The 19,553-nt window shown below is 43.3% G+C and overlaps 1 protein-coding gene across 5 annotated transcripts in view; it reads right to left on the bottom strand.

The window, feature by feature from the left end:
- Positions 1 to 9,204: 9,204 nt before the first annotated feature.
- LOC311327079 (pre-B-cell leukemia transcription factor 3-like) overlaps positions 9,205 to 19,553 on the bottom strand; it is a gene marked incomplete at both ends in the record, with an annotated part of 58,797 nt that continues 48,448 nt past the window's right edge. For 2 of the 5 annotated variants that reach the window (XM_084460099.1, XM_084460100.1), the window contains 3 exons: positions 13,053 to 13,099; positions 15,673 to 15,750; positions 17,532 to 17,697. In XM_084460099.1, coding sequence (XP_084316225.1) covers positions 13,053 to 13,099; positions 15,673 to 15,750; positions 17,532 to 17,697 — 291 coding nt within the window. Of the gene's footprint in view, positions 9,298 to 13,012; positions 13,100 to 14,768; positions 14,873 to 15,672; positions 15,751 to 17,531; positions 17,698 to 19,553 lie in introns of those variants that run through there. The other 3 variants (XM_084460098.1, XM_084460102.1, XM_084460101.1) reach the window with 3 other exon arrangements.

Here is a 19,553-nt window from a genome sequence, read left to right as displayed (position 1 = left end):
TTTTTTTGCTTCCCTCTGGAATATGTAGAGAGTGGGTCGTATGCCCACCTCCCTTGTTCTCTGTAAAGCGCATTGTGTTGCCTCTGGGTATGAAATGCGCTATACAAATAAAGCTTTGATTGATTGATTGATTGATTGACATGTTCCTCCTCTTTAAGATTTACTTGTTTCCCTCATGATGGCTATGTAGTTTTGCATTATTATTATTATTATTATTATTATTATTGGGAAATCTTCTAACCAAGGTTGTGGCAGTCCGTCCAAACTGAATCTAAAGTGGACATTAATGGGACTGTTTCTTGTGTGCTTGAACGTCCATACATACATGACTGTTTTACCGCACATGCAATTAAGTCAATTGATGCTAAGTATAAGCAGAAACAATCTAAGGAAGGTTATCAGATTACAATAGCGATGCTAGCTAGAGCCGCTATTAGCATGAGTGATTAGCGGAGTCTACGCGAATGACAACGTCCGCGCGGTGAAACTGATCCTGGAACTGCTCAGGAGGGTTGAGAGGAAGCAGAGCAGGAAACAGACACTGGGTCGCCTAGGTCCTCTGGGACGACGAAAAAATTCAGTGCGAACGCACACACGCACACGCACGCACATAGCACACACACAAACACACATACATGCACACACACACAGACACGGGTTTGTGCAGGTATAATTAGCGCATTATAAAGTAGCCCTAGCAGGCTACTTTTGACTGGTCATAGGTATGTATGAGACCGCGAGAGAGAGGCAGACACAAGTAGGGGCTGTGTGTGTGTGTGTGTGTGTGTGTGTGTGTGTGTGTGTGTGTGTGTGCTGATATCAAATACTGTCATATTATTAGTAGTGAAGTGTGTGAAGAGAAGAGAGAGAGAGAGAGAGAGAGAGAGAGAGAGAGAGAGAGAGAGAGAGAGAGAGAGAGAGAGAGAGAGACTCAGTGCCATCAGAGCCTATCAGGGACTGATTCACGTTTGGATGACCCTGACCCGATGACCCCTGACCCCTGTTGACCCTGACCCCTGATGACCCCTGATGACGTTGCAGGTAACACTCATGACATCTTCAGAACCAGGCTGGGAATGGACGTACCTGTAGGTTGACGCAGAAATACTGTCGACTATGTGTGTATATTTGTACGTTTATTGCTTTGAATAATGTTTCTGTGCGTGTGTGTGCGTGTGTGTGTGTGTGTGTGTGTGTGTGCGTATGGTAGGACCCGCCCTCGCAGGTTAGAGTTGCAAACAGAGAGCGAGTCACACACACACAGGGAAAACACACAATTGTTCCTCAGCCAAATTAGACACTAAGTAATTGTGTGCAGATGGCAGGGACGAATCACAGCTGTTAACGTGCAGCAAAACATGAAATATGAAACAGCGACACGGCGCTGAGGAGAACGGCTCCGAGGAACAGACTCCTGTCGTCTCAATATGAGAAGCCATGATGTGGTCCGTGGTCCAGATATGGTTCTGCTGGTGTTATAGGCCATTAAAAGGATAAACGGATAGGTTATGATTTAAGGTGTTATTTGGTTTTGATGTGTATTTTCTACTCGTGTCTATTCAATGGGCGGCAGGTCATAGGTCGGGAGGTAGAGCGCCTGGCTAGGGATGGGATCGGCGCGACGCACAAAACCGGTTCGGTTCCAGCTCCCGGCAGAGTGGCCAAGTGTCCTTGCGCGCACGTGTGTGCTGTGTCACTGCTCACTCACATGTGTGACGAATAAAGACCCAGTGGTCCAGTAATTATTATTATTATTATTATTAACACTGTACCTCCAAACATTTTTGATTCACTGTGTGATGTTTATTTATAGCAGACGGTGGTCAGCTTTGAACAGAAACAACATTCGGCATTTCACCTTTCCAATGTTATGTGACCTCATTCTGCCTTTCAATTATCCATGTACGTGTGAAGCACATAGGAAACCTGACCTCACCAAATTTCCTTCAGGCAACTGCCGCCTAATTCCCCATTTGTATAAAATTTGTGATTAGATCCGTGTTATCTGACAACAAGAATTTGAATTAGTGGAGCATTCATTATTGAAATATTGGAATGAGTCCTGGAACAATGAGCAGTATTGGAAGCCATTAATCAAAGCTGATACAGTAGAACGTAATAATGTCATTTTTTGTATTTAGTGTTCAAGCTCTTCATCAAACCATGGCTCGCTTTTCTCTCCGTTTAATTGGCTTCTGCACAGATGCGCTTTAAGATTACTGGTAAAAATTCTGGATTTTCATATTTAATGATCCATGTGCAACAAGCGTAATTTGGTGAAGAAGATATTGTGTTAATGAACCTTGAAGAGGACTAATAAGCAGCCTTGCCACCAGCTTTGCATTCTCTCGCTCTAATTTCTCTCTTTATCTTTGTTGTTGAAAATGTTGCGTATCTCAAAAATTCATTTGTGTATCTGATTTTTGCAGAATGCCTGGTTTGAAACAATATTTGAAAAAGTGAATTATGAAGTTAATTACAAAGTTAGTGAATTATTAAGATAATTACAAAGCAAACGGTAGAATATGTTTATTCAGACGACAAAGCCATGGCTTTGTAAACATTGTCATTGTTCAAACAGCAGCTTTTAATTAAAACAGTAGTGTTTTTCAGTCGGTTTTCAAACTTTTACCGTGTGGATATGCTCACACGCAGCGAATACCAACCCAGTCCCTTTCATAACAACCACAAATCTTCCGTTTCCCCTCCCTCGTTCCAAACCCTTGAATCCTGCCAAACACAACAATAGCAACCGGAGCGGTAGAGACATGATGAAGTTCCCTTCACACGCCTGGCGAGACTCCTGCTACAGCTGGATGAAATAGAGGCCGGTCCTAGAGAGACAGAGGCCTATACTGTAAGCTTTTGTTGCTAAGCTGGCAGTTGACATCACTGGGAGTTTTTAGTCGGCTGTTCTGATCACGGTGCCATAATGCTTTGTAAATCAACCCAAGTCAACCTTTAGATTGTTTGGTTCCACTGGTTGATATACAATATTTGTCAAAAAACAACAGCAAGACAAAACAACAGCATGTTGACTTGAAACGGAAAGGGTAAGTACGAATTTAAATGATTCTATGTTGAATCGGCCACACGCCTCCTGGAAATGTTCCATTTTCGTTTGAAACCTTTTCGTTTGTCATTCACCTGAGTTATAGTTATTAAACGCCCAACCCACGGCCAAACTGTACACTCTGGTCTCTGTGTGCCGCTGCCAAGTTGTTGTTGGATTTCCCTGTCCCCTGGGTTGCATACTCTCAATCAGGGCCGTTGCTAGGAATTCTGGGCCCCCTTAAAGAATATTGGTGTGGGTTCCTACCCCTCCGACTTTTCGTCACCACTTTTTTCGACCCCTTTATTATTATTATTATTAAATTATGTAACATTTTGTATTTATTTTTCTGTTTCTCTATGTTCTTTTTCCAATTAACCTCTCCATAGACATTTCCTTGTGTACTTCCTGTGCTTGGACTGTCTCTGTCTGTAGCAGTTTCATGACTGGAACTACTATGAGCCTCTTCACTCCCTTCACTCTCTGTTTCTAACTGGCTAGGACCTGGCTCTGTAGACAGTAAGACCAGAACAGTGTCTTCTTAAGACTTGGGAATACATCTATGTAGCACTGTAGAGTTTACAGGAAGCTGGCTAGGCGGCTGTTGATTGGCTAATAAACACCTCTCTTATTTCAAGAGCATTTATATGTAGGCTATCTTAACCTGGATTACATCTACATGTTGCTATTCAGTACAGTAGTTCAGTAATAAGTTTAATAGCCAACCAGTGTCTACCTCACTCACTCACCATCTAAAGCATCTTCTGGGGGCTGGGGGTGGGTGTCTAGGTCAGACGAGGCCACAGCTGATTCTGTGAGTAGCAGGACATAAAGGTTTTAAAAAGAAATCAACTCTATATGGATTTATATTAATTAACTTAACACCATGTATTCATTATTAACCATGAATTTCTTTATCGAATGTAACTGTTTCATATGTAGGCTATCTTAACCTGGGTTAACTTACATCTAGCCTACATTTTGCTATTCATAGCAGTACAGTAGTTTAGTAATAAGTTTAATAGCCAACCAGTGTCTACCTCACTCACTCACCATCTAAAGCATCTTCTGGGGGCTGGGGGTGGGTGTCTAGGTCAGACGAGGCCACAGCTGATTCTGTGAGTAGCAGGACATAAAGGTTTTAAAAAGAAATCAACTCTATATGGATTTATATTAATTAACTTAACACCATGTATTCATTATTAACCATGAATTTCTTTATCGAATGTAACTGTTTCATATGTAGGCTATCTTAACCTGGGTTAACTTACATCTAGCCTACATTTTGCTATTCATAGCAGTACAGTAGTTTAGTAATAAGTTTAATAGCCAACCAGTGTCTACCTCACTCACTCACCATCTAAAGCATCTTCTTGGGGCTGGGGGTGGGTGTCTAGATCAGAGGGGGCCACAGCTGATTCTGTGAGTATCAATCAATCAATCAATCAATCAATCAATCAATCAATCAATCAATCAATCAATCAATCAAAGCTTTATTATGAGTAGCAGCACATAAAGGTTTTAAAAAGACATGTCAACAGGACCGGCTAGCATAGCACATTATAATATAAGCATTCATGCGAGTGGAAACATGTGTCCTGGCTGCTGCTACTGGATTTGTATGTATTTATTTGGACAGGAAGTATTTGCAAGTGTGCCAGCTGGCAAGCTAGCTAACAGTATCCACCTCACTAGAACAGTGCAGTGGTTGAGGCTGGCTAGTGAAAGCTAGCTTACTAGAACTGTAGTAGCTGTCTAGTTAATGGTAGCTAACGTTATCTAGCAGCTAGCTAACCAGATCGAGTTGTTACCAGAACATGAGCTTACTAGTGTTAGCTACCTAGCTTAGCACTTTCTAACACACTAGACCAACGGCTCTCGTTGTCATGGTTACTGTGAGACCGCGGGCAACTGACCGACCGTCAGTTGTTGACCGTCAGTTACTGACCGTTAGATAGATACTTAGTATCTTATATCTTATCTTATCTTATATCTTATCTTATCTTAGTATCTTATATCTTATCTTATCTTATATCTTATCTTATCTATCTACTAGTTACTGACCGTCAGTTACTGAGTTGTTGACCGTCAGTTACTGACCGACCGTCAACAAAGCTACTCTCACCTTTCTTGCGGAAAAATTTTTCTTATGGGCTCCCAGTCTGCTGCCTTTTCTCCTGGCCTCTCTCTCCACTCTTTTCTCCTGGCCTCTCTCTCCACTCTTTTCTCCTGGCCTCTCTCTCCACTCTTTTCTCCTGGCCTCTCTCTCCACTCTTTTCTCCTGGCCTCTCTCTCCACTCTTTTCTCCTGGCCTCTCTCTCCACTCTTTTCTCCTGGCCTCTCTCTCTCCACTCTTTTCTCCTGGCCTCTCTCTCTCTCCACTCTTTTCTCCTGGCCTCTCTCTCTCTCCACTCTTTTCTCCTGGCCTCTCTCTCCACTCTTTTCTCCTGGTCTCTCTCTCTCCACTCTTTTCTCCTGGCCTCTCTCTCCACTCTTTTCTCCTGGCCTCTCTCTCCACTCTTTTCTCCTGGCCTCTCTCTCCACTCTTTTCTCCTGGCCTCTCTCTCCACTCTTTTCTCCTGGCCTCTCTCTCCACTCTTTTCTCCTGGCCTCTCTCTCCACTCTTTTCTGGTGTGTATTTATGTTTGGGCTTGATGTTTATGATTGAACGTGAGGCTATTAGTGCTAGTATTTGACAGCCGGCCGGCATAGTGACGTTAATGTCAAAAGAGGTGAGACTTGCTAGCATGAACCATGGCATGGACCAAACCATTTAAGAAGGGGGATATTGAACCATGGCATGGACCAAACCATTTAAGAAGGGGGATATTGCTCAGGAAATTAAAACTTTTTTCATCTGTATTGCATTATTTGTGGCTTAATTTGAATTGTGATGCAGCATTAGTGTGACTGATCTACATGCAGAATAATTTTGTCATAGAAAGAGGGACCTCTTGTTTTTTTTTGTGGGCCCTGCTTGCTTGTGGGCCCTTATAATCATCATCACCTTTCACCGCATGTGCTAAACTGACTGTATATGTCACTATCTGGTATAAAATCAGATTATCTTGTGTCTATTATGATTTAAGACTTGGCCCCTCTTGCAAATAGACCTAAGGAAATAACATGACACTTCCAGGCCACTATAGCGAAGGAATTGAAATACAGATGTGTTTTTCCATGCAATATTCCCATTCCCTGCTTCACTTTACAAAGACCATAACTGATTCTGTATCCTATGTTTTGTCACTCTCAACACTATCCAATAGCACTGCATTTAATTACTGTGGCAATTAAAGCTCACCCACGATGACACTTTACATTCTACTTTCTCTTCTAGGTCTTCAGAGAAACAGGAATTAACTGTCACAAATTATATCCCAGACCCCCTTTTGTAGGGTGCTGTCTAAGTATGTGTGGGAGGACTATAAATTTGCATAGAGCTCAACAGAGACCTTAATAGCTTTTAACCATTGCCAGCAGGCTAAAAACACAATTAGTGCTATTAATTCAATCTTGTCACCTGCCACCCACATTCACTGTATGCTGCTGTCTTTGTTCTGAGGTTCCTTTGAATGTCACCAACCAAACCCGCCTGTATCCAAACCCACAGAACTGGGATTGTTTTAGCACTGGCAGGGAGGGACTGTTACTGAATGTTTCCACGAGGATGCTGCGATGGCTTTGAGACAGTTCTGCCAAGGTCATTTGCAGGTTTATGACAGAACATCACTTTCTTTCTTTCTTTCTTTCTTTCTTTCTTTCTTTCTTTCTTTCTTTCTTTCTTTCTTTCTTTCTAATTATCTATCTGTCTATTGATCTGTCTGTCTGTCTGTCTGTCTGTCCGTCTATCTATCTATCTATCTATCTATCTATCTATCTATCTATCTATCTATCTATCTATCTATCTATCTATCTATCTCAAACAATATGTCGGTATCACTAGTCACGGTGTAACTTTGAATGTTTTTTTAGAAGATAAATCTGGATTTCCTAGGTAATCCCCTATCCAATCTACATATCCGTAAAGCGAGTACAGTGTGTTAGCGAGATGAAGATAGGAGTTGAGATAATCCTTTTCTTTGCCTTGTATCCTGGGGAGACGAACACATGGATCCATCCAGAGAAAGTCAGTTACTCAAAGCGTTAAACCAAATGTTTATTTTTCGTGTTTGAAACTACACATTAACTAGCACAGAGGACTCTTCTGGTTAAAAATCCTCCACGTAGTGAGGTTAGAAATGAACACAAAACATTTAATACATTAGGACCACGGCCACAAATATTTTTCTCATGACTTCATCAGTTTTCAAAATGGCATACAATAAAAAACAAAAAAGAGAAGTGATGAAAGAAAAATGTAATCATACTGTACCCTGTCAAACAGGGTCTGAAATATACAGTTCTGGATACTGAAACCTCTAGACTTTTAATTAATATATTTAAGAGGATAAGTAACATTAAAAAAAAATCAGCAACATTCAAAATGTTCTTCGGTATTTACAACAGTTTCACTGTTAGGTGGTGATTTAATGACATAACTGCCACAACCCCCCAGACCAGAATCAAAAAGTATTTTAAATCTATATCTGGCACAACCAGATGAGCTCAAGCAAATATATTCAAATATTTCTTGACCCTGGTCTGCTACTCAAAAGGGTCAAATTAGCCAGCTTTTACACCTCAATACGCTTCGTGTAAATTACAAAAAACTGGCATAGTTGTGGACTTTATAGTGATATCTGATACCTGATAAGCCAATCAGAGGCCAGTTACATAGCGTCCATTTTATATTTGGCCTCCTAGTTTGGTGTTTAGTGGCTAAATGTACCCTTGACTTAGTTAAGTATCACTGCTACGCTTTATTATACACTATTTTTTTTGTAAATATCAGAATACACGAGATTACATGAATGAACACAAGAGATAGTTACAAGACATGTTAAAACAAAATTAAAATGTAGAAAATTAAGACAAAGTTATGGTAGCGATTAAGGTAAGAAGAGGTAGTATGCAATGTGACTGAAAGTGTTGTGATGATGTCAATGTCTAACACGTCGGATAAGAAAATTACTTTTATTTTGACTAGAGTTTGGAGGAAATTGCATTTGAAACATTTTCAAATGCTTGAGATACACTCGTTTTTAGCTTGGCTAGTGAACTGGAATCAACAGAATCATCTTGGAAGCGCACCTCAATCACGCCGAAACCTCACAGGACCACGTTTACCACCCTGGTGGACTACCTCAAGTATTCCAGATGTAATTTCCAACCAAAGTCTCGTGTGACATGACTCGATGCGTCTCCTCAATGGTGTTACAATAATAAGTGCCATCTTAGGATACGGTAACACGTCATTGTCGAACTTTGAATGATGCGCGACAGCATTTTATGCTCCACAAAGAAATAAACACCATTCAATATGACTGAGCCATCGAACTTAGAAGAGTGCACAGTGTTGGTAAGAGACTGTCTTCGATTATTCAAAGTAAATGTTCAGCTGAAAAGCATGACCAAAAGCTGCCATCAAATGAGCTGTTTGATGTCATTCCATAAAAGCTGTCAGATCCTGCGTTTCTTTATCAGGAGGCTAATGCCAGATGCCGCCAGTCCACTGAAGGAGCGTTGCGTCCCTCCTGTTCGTTGAAGCATCCTGGCACTCCAACCATCAATTGAACCCTTGAAGATTGAGAACCTACTCAATAGATGTACACCCACACAGACACAGTCCGATTTAATCTATTAGGCCACGCGTTTTCAGTCTTTGCTGGGAGGTGAAGAAAGAATGACGAGTGAGCACATCTGCAGGATTGAGATGAGTCTGGTTTGAAGAGTCTACTTTGGATCTATGTTAGCTTCTCTTATGTCTATTCAGAACCCCATTCCCTTTTTAAAAACGCCAACCTCAGCTGGTCCAGTCCGTATGTTCATATTCACAAAATGCTGTAAGAAGCTGTGTCCAGTCATAATATGCTTGGTTGTGTTTATCTGAGGGCCAAGGAACGGAAATTCCAAAATGGCCGACATTGTCTGGTGAAAGTGGAAGGGGGAGGAGTTAAACTCAGTGGAGGGAGGGGCGATGGGTTCGTTTTGTTCTGTTTAGTTCAATCCCATTGGTCCAGAGCCTTGTGTTGTGGTCTTGCGGGGGGAAGTCAGTTTGAGGTATCGGAGTGCACACTCCCTGGCCCTTCTGTGGGGGACGTCACCGAGGAGGGTGTGGGCGCATCATGCCAGCCCCCATTACCCTAGAGACAAAAGCAAGAGAAAGAAAGAGTTAAACATGAATTTACTAATTACAGTAACAGTTTAAGTCCATGTCAGTGGCTTACATTTCTATGAAAGTATTTTTATACTTGGTTTTAAAAATAAGAGCACGCGAGTGGTCGATTCAAGCTGGTTTTAAACAAAAGACGATAGTTTTATTCTGTTACGATTTGCAAATTCGGACTCGAGAACAGGAAGTGTATCCAAGTCAAGAGTGAGTGACTGGGGAATGAAATCGATAGTTTATAACGTGAAAAAGGAAGTGACACAGTTTCAGGATGAAGAGGACAGGGAAGTGATGTCACACAGGAAGAATTTGTAGTTTTAACAGACTGATTCTAGAGGGACGAACTACAAAGTTAGAACAACAGTCAAGTAGGTAAACAAAACACTTTGGTGAGACTTGAATTTCATTCACATTTCCTGTCACAAATGCTGCCGTTTTTGCAGTTATTAGTAAACAATCCTTTTAGTACTTTTGACTGAATATAAAACTCCAGTCTGGTTATTGAGCGGAGCGGGCTGCTACTTCTCATCATGTTAGAGAGTTCCAATCTGACAGAATCTCTGTTCAGGCTGTTTCTACAATTCAAATTAAATGAAATAGATCATCAATTAATCACCAATGAGTGAACAAAGCTACGGTCTGGAGGGCATCTCTCCTTCTCTCCCTCAGCTGTCAGAGTGAGTGGACCCACAATCATCCCTCTCTCTCTCTCTCTCTCTCTCTCTCTCTCTCTCTCTCTGTCTTTCTCACTCTCTCTCTCTTTGGTCACACGGCATGTGTGACCCAAATCCGATCTTTTTGCGTACATGCGACTCAGGTCAGATTTTTTCCTGACCGTCTGAACAGCGCAAGTCCTGACGTCTTTGTTATTGTTCTTCTGCGCATGCGGGTCTGTTCAGGGTGTGGGCTGTTCACACGGGGGTCAAATATAGGTCAAATATAGGTTACATTTAAAAAGTCATGTGAACAGCTAAACAAAAAAAATCGGATCTGTGTTAAAAAATCGGAATTGAGCATTAAAACCTGCCGTATGAACTAAGCCTCTCTCTCTCTCTCTCTCTCCCTCTCTCACTCTCTCTCTGTGTCTCTTGCTCTCTCGCCAGAGGGGGCGAGCCCCATTGGATTACATCTGACATCAGCAGCCCAAGTCTCTCTCTCTCTCTCTCTCTCTCGCTGACAAATTTGCCCTACGTCCTGGTCATTGAAGGCGAGTGCTGAAATCAATGTCTTATCGTATTTCTGTGGTGGCCTGTCGCTGCATATTGTCGTGTCAGTCAGGGGGAAGGGAGGGAGGCCGCGGGAAACAGCTTCATGGGGACAGCGGTGAGCGGATGTGACGGGAAGAGACGCACCGGCCTCGTTCTGGACCACAATAACGCTCTATCAACATATTTTTTCATATATTATTAAATATATTTCTCATATAATATATGTAATAATATGTGTATTATCTATCAAATGTTTTCTAAATGATGCAGTTGACAACTACAACTAAAAGAAAATATGTGAAAAATATATGAAATATATTTTATAATATATGAAAAAATATATTGATAGAGCATCTTCTAATCCAGAACCTTCTAATCCAGAACCTTCTAATCCAGAACCTTCTAATCCAGAACAAGACGAGGCCTGCTTCCTCCAATCGTCTTTTAGCTAGAGTTTTAATTTGCATAATTTAGAATGTTTGATATTTGTTTGTTTTGTTTGTTTGTTTGCACCTTTTAAAAAACGTTCCTTATGTCTGCTTGTTTGTTGGTGTGTGTGAACGGAAGGCGGAAAGTCGAGCCGCTTGTGTAGAGAGGAGACGAGATCTAGTTATGGGTTTATTGTATCTTGGCTTATATCTCGTCACGGCTCTTCTGTTGATTTCAAATCTAGAATTGGATCAGACCAGTTTAGCTTTCACACCCCTTTATGGAGAAAAGTGTGATTTATAAACCGTTTTTGCGTCTTTATTTGCGTAGCGCAAATGCAATTTTCATGTTCCTCTCTACACCACCGTGCTACGCTTTCATCATCAACAAGCGACTGTATTTACACTCATTTGCTCCGAGACGAAGTGAAGAGATTAACTTAAAGCAGCGACCTTCAACAAGAAAAACAGTAAGCAATATACCGAGAGACCAGATGGGGTTACAATAATGGAGAAACGATTCTGCTTCTCATTCACTGCTGGAGAAAGCAGACAACAAATGCTAATATTTCTCCACAGCCGAGGTTGAGGGAGAGACCGTCGGAGAGAGAGAGAGAGAGAGAGAGGCGCTGTCTCCCTTTCTCTCTCTCCCTCTTTGCGACTCATCCTCCGCCAATAAATTAATCTGGTCCACGGTAGCCGAGGATTGTCTGCAGTATTGTAAAGAAGCGTCTTATCAGACCTCATCAGAAAGGCGATAGTCACATCTGTACGAGGCTGCGAGGCAATTCCAGTTTCATATTTCATTACTGTGATAAGAAGATGGACTGCAAATGCTCTCTCAGAAGCATTTCAAAGTAGTTAAATGAAAACATAGATATGCCAACGGAGAAAAGAGCGCCGAACACCCCCCCCCTCACACACACACACACACACACACTCCCGATACACCCCCCTACACACACACACACACACACTCCTTTCATATGGCTTTGCTGCGGGGGTATTATAAAATGCATTTCACAAATGGAACGGAGCACGCTGGCTTTTTTTCCATTTAAATGTCTTGGGCGGTTGTGCATGTCTTGGGATGGGTGATCTGTGTGTGTGTGTGTGTGTGTGTGTGTGTGTGTGTGTGTGTGTGTGTGTGTGAGAGCATTAATATAAAGCCATACATTTATCTGGGCCTTTTTTCAGAGCCCCCCGTCAGCTAGCGCGTCCTTAATCTGGGCTGTCATATATTTGCTCGGCGTCGGCGGCGTGATCACACACTGGCTTCCTGAAAGGGGCCGGCCAGCCCTGGCCAGCTGAGATTACCCCCGGACTCACTTCACTATCTCTGCCCAAGACCCCCGCCCCCCCAGACCCCCAAATAACTGCATTATAGTGTGTGTGTCTGTGTGTAAGTGTGTGTGTGTGTGTGTGTGTGTGTGTGTGTGTGTGAGAGAGAGAGGGAGAGAGTGTCCGTGTGTGTGTCTGTGTGTGTGTGTGTGTGTGAGAGAGAGAGAGAGAGTGTGTGTGTGTGTGTGTGTGTGTGTGTGTGTGTGTGAGAGAGAGAGGGAGAGAGAGAGAGTGTGTGTGTGTCTGTGTGTGTGTGTGTGTGGGAGAGAGAGAGAGATAGAGTGTCCGTGTGTGTGTGTGTGTGTGTGTGTGTGTGTGTGTGTGAGAGAGAGAGTGTGTGTGTGTGTGTGTGTGTGTGTGTGTGAGAGAGAGAGAGATAGTGTGTGTGTGTGTGTGTGTGTGTGTGTGTGTGTGAGAGAGAGAGAGATAGTGTGTGTGTGTGTGTGTGTGTGTGTGTGTGTGTGTGTGTGTGTATACAGAGAGGAGTCATACATATGTGGAAACACTATTTGTGTGCCACCATATTGTAACCTGGTCGTATGGTTTTGGAAAAATGGAACAAAAATGTTTTGACTCATTACGGCCGTCGTTGCCTCTGTAATCATCATCATCATCATCATCATCTTCATCATCATCGTTGTTGTGAAGTCATTATCCAAGCGCTGGGGAGCAGGGTCATTCATCGTCATGGTGAGGGCGAGGGCGTGCTTACATTCAGACCGTGTGGGCTGTACAGGGGGTGTCGAACGCCATCACTGTATCCTGCCGTCTGACTGATAGCATGGCGTGTGGTATCCCCCTGCAGAGAGAGAGAGAGAGAGGGGGGAGAGGAGACAGAGAGGGAGGGGGGGGGGAGGAGGGAGAGAGAGAGAGGGGGGAGAGGAGGGAGAGAGAGAGAAAGAGAGAGAGAGAGAGAGGGGGGGAGAGAGAGAGAGAGGGGGGGGAGAGGAGGGAGAGAGAGAGAGAGGAGGGAGAGAGAGAGAGGAGAGAGAGGAGGGAGAGAGAGAGAGAGGGGGGGGAGAGGAGGGAGAGAGAAAGAGAAGGGGGAGAGGAGGGAGAGAGAGAGAGGGGGGGAGAGGAGGGAGAGAGAGAGAGAGAGAGAGAGAGAGGGAGGAGGTAGGTGAGGTTAAGTGAAAATGAAGAGGTGAAAAAAGGACGAGATCAAAGGAAGGGAGGTAGAGCAGAGGGAGGGTGAGGAAGAGAGAGAGAGAGAGAGAGAGAGAGAGAGGAGGGAGGAGAAAAGGAGTCAGTGTCAATGCCACACCATGTCCCACTCCATCATTTTGAATGAACGATAAAAAATGACAATAACAATTGCCACAACAAAAGACACACACCGATGGGAGGGGTTAAAGCGCTGTAGGAAACGAATGACCTTGCATTGTCTGTAGACTGAGGACAAAACTAATGCTGTTTTATTGTTGTATTTAACTTACTATGCATAATTCAAAAGTGCATGATCATTACACGAAAGTCCTTGCGGACTCGCACGTGTGCACACACACACGCACACACACACACACACACACACACGCACACACACACCCAACAGTTGGTGATCTAGGTGTACTGATATAGCCTACTGTGTCTTTGCTGTCTGTTTGTATAAAGGTTTAAAAAACAAATAGCTGATCCTAGTAGCTATTTAATTTAAGTCATTTATTTATGGCACCAGGATGATTTTCCATGGTTATTAATGACTAGTAAATATGTCTAAAACTTTTAATTCAGTCCTTCAAAGTGGTGACATGTTGAAAATGAAATATTGAAATGTAAAATTCACATATAAATGAAATGGGGAAAATTTGAGGGGAAAAAAAAAAATTCTACATAATTATATCTATAGAGTAATTAATAAGTAATCAGGCTACCAACAGACTTGACACAGGACAACAGTTGATGGACGACTGTTCTACAATCCTAATATTGCTCAAGTACCTCAGTAAAGTTCTAATACTGACTCCTAACTGGTAAAAACAAGTCATGGAGAACCACAGTAGCAAAGTCAAACAGGAAGTGACAAAAACCGAGATATGACCATAATGACTTGACACAGGACAAAGGAGAGCCCTCATACAGGACAGTCAAGTTTGACTGTTAAAAAAGGAAGCGGTACAGTAAGCTACCATAGCGTTGTCATGACACCATGGGGAATCCCACCCCAAGAGCTCAAGTCAGAGCCATATGCTACTGTACTTAAATCGTACACAGAGAACACCTGCTATCTACTGTATTACAGTACACTAGAGTGAGGTCACAACAATAAAACTATCTTATACTTTGGGGTATGTACAATACCATGAAAAACCAAAACAAGACCCACACATTATGATTATTTCTACAAAAGTAAGACAACATTCCTTTTTTTTTTAAACGCCCCTAAATCTCGGATGGAATGATAGCCTGTCCTGTGACGGTGACCTTTGCCCCCCCTGACCTCACTTCCTGGCCTGGCTGTCGGCTCCTACCTGTGACTGCACATTGGCTCCGACTTGAGCCCCCTGGTAAGAGGGCCCATTCAGACTCATGAACAAGTCCCCAGAGCTGGGGAGGCTAAAAGAGGCGGAGGAACCTGGGGAGGAACACATGGAAGCAGCTGAATATACTGGGACACCATGCTGAGAGACACACACACACACACACACACACACACACACACGCATGTACACACACACACACACACACACACACACACACACACAGACAAACAGACGCACACACACACACGCATGCAGGCATGCACGTACACACACATGCATGCACGCATGCATGCATGCATGCACACACACACAGAGACAAACAGACACACACACAAACACACACACATGCACCCAATTAAATCCTGTGTCCTCGGACTCCTGAGAATATAAAGAGCTACTGTACAGCAAACTAAACACAAACTCTAATTTAAAAGATTTCACTTCAGCTCTTTTTTGTTAAAAAATTGACAGATTGCTGAACAAACAACTAATGTGAGGTTAAGGAGGCCTGTGTTAAGAGTATTAACACACAGACAGACAGACTAGAGAACTGTGTTAGGACACAGACAGACAGACAGACACTCTCTCCATCCACCAAAAAAGTGAAAGTTGAGCTTAAAAGGACAGAAGAAGAGGATACAGGAGTAGACCAAGGCAAAAGAATGAGAATTGTAGATTTAGATAACCCTACACCACATCAACTACTTCACAACACAACAGGAAACAAGTCATGTCCTAAATTCAATGGAAAAAAGACGATTGGTTGATGGGATGGAGTGGAGGCGGGTTCAGGCAGGCACTATGGGAGGGGTGTGGGGAATGGACCAATGGGAGAGCTTCTACATGAGTATGGTTCTACAGTATGCCATGAAGGAGTTCGAGGGGTCAGTACCAGTGAACATGTTGGATAAAAGGGAGTTTTTGCTCTCGGCAGTGTCCAGTTGAAACTCCTCATCCTTCATTTGGAAGCCTGGGTAGAAGAGAAGGGATTCACTTCAGAGCCCTGACCTCTCACCTCTGACCTCTGATTCTACCCCCAGCAGCTACGAGACTGACTTCCTCCCTGCTAGAATATCACTTCCTCCCCGCTAGAATATCACTTCCTCCCTGCTAGAATATCACTTCCTCCCTGCTAGAATATCACTTCCTCCCTGCTAGAATATCACTTCCTCCCTGCTAGAATATCCCTTCCTCCCTGCTAGAATATCACTTCCTCCCTGCTAGAATATCACTTCCTCCCTGCTAGAATATCACTTCCTCCCTGCTAGAATAACACTTCCTCCCTGCTAGAATATCACTTCCTCCCTACTATAATATCACTTCCTCCCTGCTAGAATATCACTTCCTCCCTGCTAGAATATCACTTCCTCCCTGCTAGAATATCACTTTCTTCCTGCTAGAATATCACTTCCTCCCTGCTAGAATATCACTTCCTCCCTGCTAGAATATCACTTCCTCCCTGCTAGAATATCACTTCCTCCCTGCTAGAATATCACTTCCTCCCTGCTAGAATATTACTTCCTCCTTGATAGAATATCACTTCCTCCCTGCTAGAATATCACTTCCTCCCTGCTAGAATATCACTTCCTCCCTGCTAGAATATCACTTCCTCCCTGCTAGAATATCCCTTCCTCCCTGCTAGAATATCACTTCCTCCCTGCTAGAATATCACTTCCTCCCTGCTAGAATATCACTTCCTCCCTGCTAGAATATCACTTCCTCCCTGCTAAAATATCACTTCTTCCCTGCTAGAATATCACTTCCTCCCTGCTAGAATATCACTTCCTCTCTGCTAGAATATCACTTCCTCCCTGCTAGAATATCCCTTCCTCCCTGCTAGAATATCACTTCCTCTCTGCTAGAATATCACTTCCTCCCTGCTAGAATATCACTTCCTCCCTGCTAGAATATCATTATACACTAGAACCTGACAGAACCCAACCCTTTGGGAATGAGGGTCTTTCTCATCTCTGAAATGTTTAAATACCCCACATTTACACTCAGAATAAAGCAATAAATAGTCCTCTATAACAATCGAAAACGCATTGAAATTGCAATCAAATAGCCAACTCTGTGCAGGCCATCATGTGAAGTTACAGTAAGGTGCTCAATTTGACGGCCACTTCTGGTTCTGACACCCGTTCAGTTGACTGGACTTTTCTCTGAGGTTTGGATCTCTGAGGTACTGTACTATCCAAGGCGATAGTAGATGTAAAAGTAGTACTTAGTACTTAGGAAAATACTTTTTCGGTGCTTGACATACTTCTTCATAAATTGACACCTGACATTGCTTCATTGATGAACAGGGATTGGTTGTGTCAATGAATTAGTTACAGTCTGTCATTAAAGAGAGTTTGATAAGGTATTTTTACCTGAACTATAGGTCTGTCTTCAACAATGCACTCCAGGTTTTGTTGTTTGTGCTACAGTATTAAATGTTATTTTGTCGGGGAGTCAGCCTACCGGAGGTGGGCGTGGTCGGGGAGTCGGCCTATCAGAGGTGGGCGTGGTCGGGGAGTCAGCCTATCAGAGGTGGGCGTGGTGGGGGAGTCAGCCTACCGGAGGTGGGCGTGGTGGGGGAGTCAGCCTACCGGAGGTGGGCGTGGTGGGGGAGTCAGCCTATCAGAGGTGGGCGTGGTGGGGGAGTCAGCCTATCAGAGGTGGGCGTGGTGGGGGAGTCGGCCTATCAGAGGTGGGCGTGGTGGGGGAGTCGGCCTATCAGAGGTGGGCGTGGTGGGGGAGTCGGCCTACCGGAGGTGGGCGTGGTCGGAGAGTTGGCCTGGCTGTTCTGCACGGCGGCCGCCACGGCGTGGGCGGCGGTCACGGCGGTCTTGGCGGCGTAGAGGTTGGCCTCCTCCTGGAACTTCCCGATGTTCTTCTTATACCGGATCCGCTTGTTACCGAACCAGTTAGACACCTGGAGAGGACGAGGAAAGGAGAGAAGGAGAGGTAGAGAGAGAGAGAGAGAGAGAGACAGAGAGAGAGACAGAGAAAGGGTTGTGACAAGGAGAAGGAGAGATTGGACACCTACAGTGGATTTTCCAGGTGCTGTAATATGTTTGGTCTTACTCAGCTAATAAAAGACCCTACCCAACTCAACTCAGAGTCAATTGATCAGACAATTGATCTGATATTAGTCTCAGATAAGGAGAATATCGCTCAGAGTGGAGTAATAGTGTACGCCATGAGTGAACACTTTCTAACCTATTGCACTAGAAAGCTGCAAAGAGTCACATTTGACAGACATAAAACTATCAAAATTAGATCTCTTAAACGGTACACAGCAGACCGGCTCAGAGAGAAAATCCAGACGCTGGATTGGTCATCAGTTTTAAACACTAGAAATATCAACCTGGCTTGGGAAAACTTCAAAAGCTTCTTTCTGTTATTGATTCAGTGGCTCCTGCAAGGTCAATCGGGGTAAGGCGAAGGTCATATCCTTGGTTTAACGCCGAGGTACTTGAAGCCATCAGCGCTAGGGATAAAGCCATGTCCAAGTACAAACACTCAGGAGACCTAGCTGACTTCTCGCAGTCTCAAGCCTGTAGGACCGAGGCCCAGCGTTCAGTCAAGGAGGCAAAAAAAAATTACTTCTCCGAACAGATAAGTGAGAACAAGGATAACCCCCAATATCTGTAGAAAGTTCTAGAAAATCGTGGATGTGCAACTAAGACGAAAAACTCTTCCAGTTCATGCATTACTCTCTCCATAGATGGAAAGGAGGTGAATAAAAAGATTGAAATTGCCAATCATTTCAATGTTTATTTCACCTCAGTTGCTCACAAACGTGTGGAGAAGCTTCCACCCAGCCCAGGTGTGTACGGGCCTGAACATATTCCGGCTTTTTATTCAAAGCTAGGTGTGATTCCTAACAGCTTTTCTTTTAATCTTGTGTCAGTTGAAAAAATTGGCAGGATGTTGAAGGACCTTAACTCTAGCTAAAGCTACAGGGCTCGATAATATCTCCGCCAGGTTCTTGAAAGATGCAGTCGACCTGATAACCCCTTTGATTGCTCATATTATTAATTTGTCCTTAGAGCAAGGTAGAGTTCCTGATGAAATGAAACTCTAAAGTCATTCCACTTTTTAAGAAAGGTGTCAGGTCTGAACCGGGAAATTACCGACCGGTCTATCTTGATTATTACAGGGTTTATTAGTTGGTAATTACATGATATCTACTGCTGGTAACTACTAGTAATTTGTTGGTAATTCCCGAGTAATAATGTAGATATTACCAGGGTATTACTATGTTATTACCGTGTTGTAATGTAAAGTGGTACCTACTTTCTTTATGGTAACACTGGTATACAGTAACTGTGTGTACACTTGTGTTTTGTACTTGTTTGTGTGTATGTGTGCGTGCGTGTGTGTGTGTGCGTACGTGCGTGCGTGTGTGTGCATGCGTATAAGTCACTGTCTCGAAAGGTCTTTCGTTTTATAAGGTCACAGGACACTAAACCTGACTGACCAAAGTCTATAAACCTGAAGGAACACGGAGGCAGGCCGGTTCAGATGAGGGCGCGCATATGGAGCAGTCGTACCAGCGCCTGCCAGAGTTTTACAACCAGAAGTAGAGATACTGTTGTTTATTCAACGCAACACGGGCGGCATTAACAGTGAAAACAAGAGACATATGCATCGTATCCTGCTATCACAGCAGAACTATGGTTATTTTTAAGTGTACTTCTAGTGTACTGTATCAAAAGAGATTTTGAAAGATAATTGGATTGTTGATTGCTACCTTGTTGAAAATGCAAAACACCATATCTAACA

This window comes from Borostomias antarcticus (assembly GCF_949987555.1).
Source record: "Borostomias antarcticus genome assembly, chromosome: 30".
NCBI lineage: Eukaryota > Metazoa > Chordata > Actinopteri > Stomiiformes > Stomiidae > Borostomias > Borostomias antarcticus.
The sequence above is the reverse complement of the archived record's forward strand: the minus strand, read 5'-3'. Positions and strand labels throughout refer to the sequence as shown.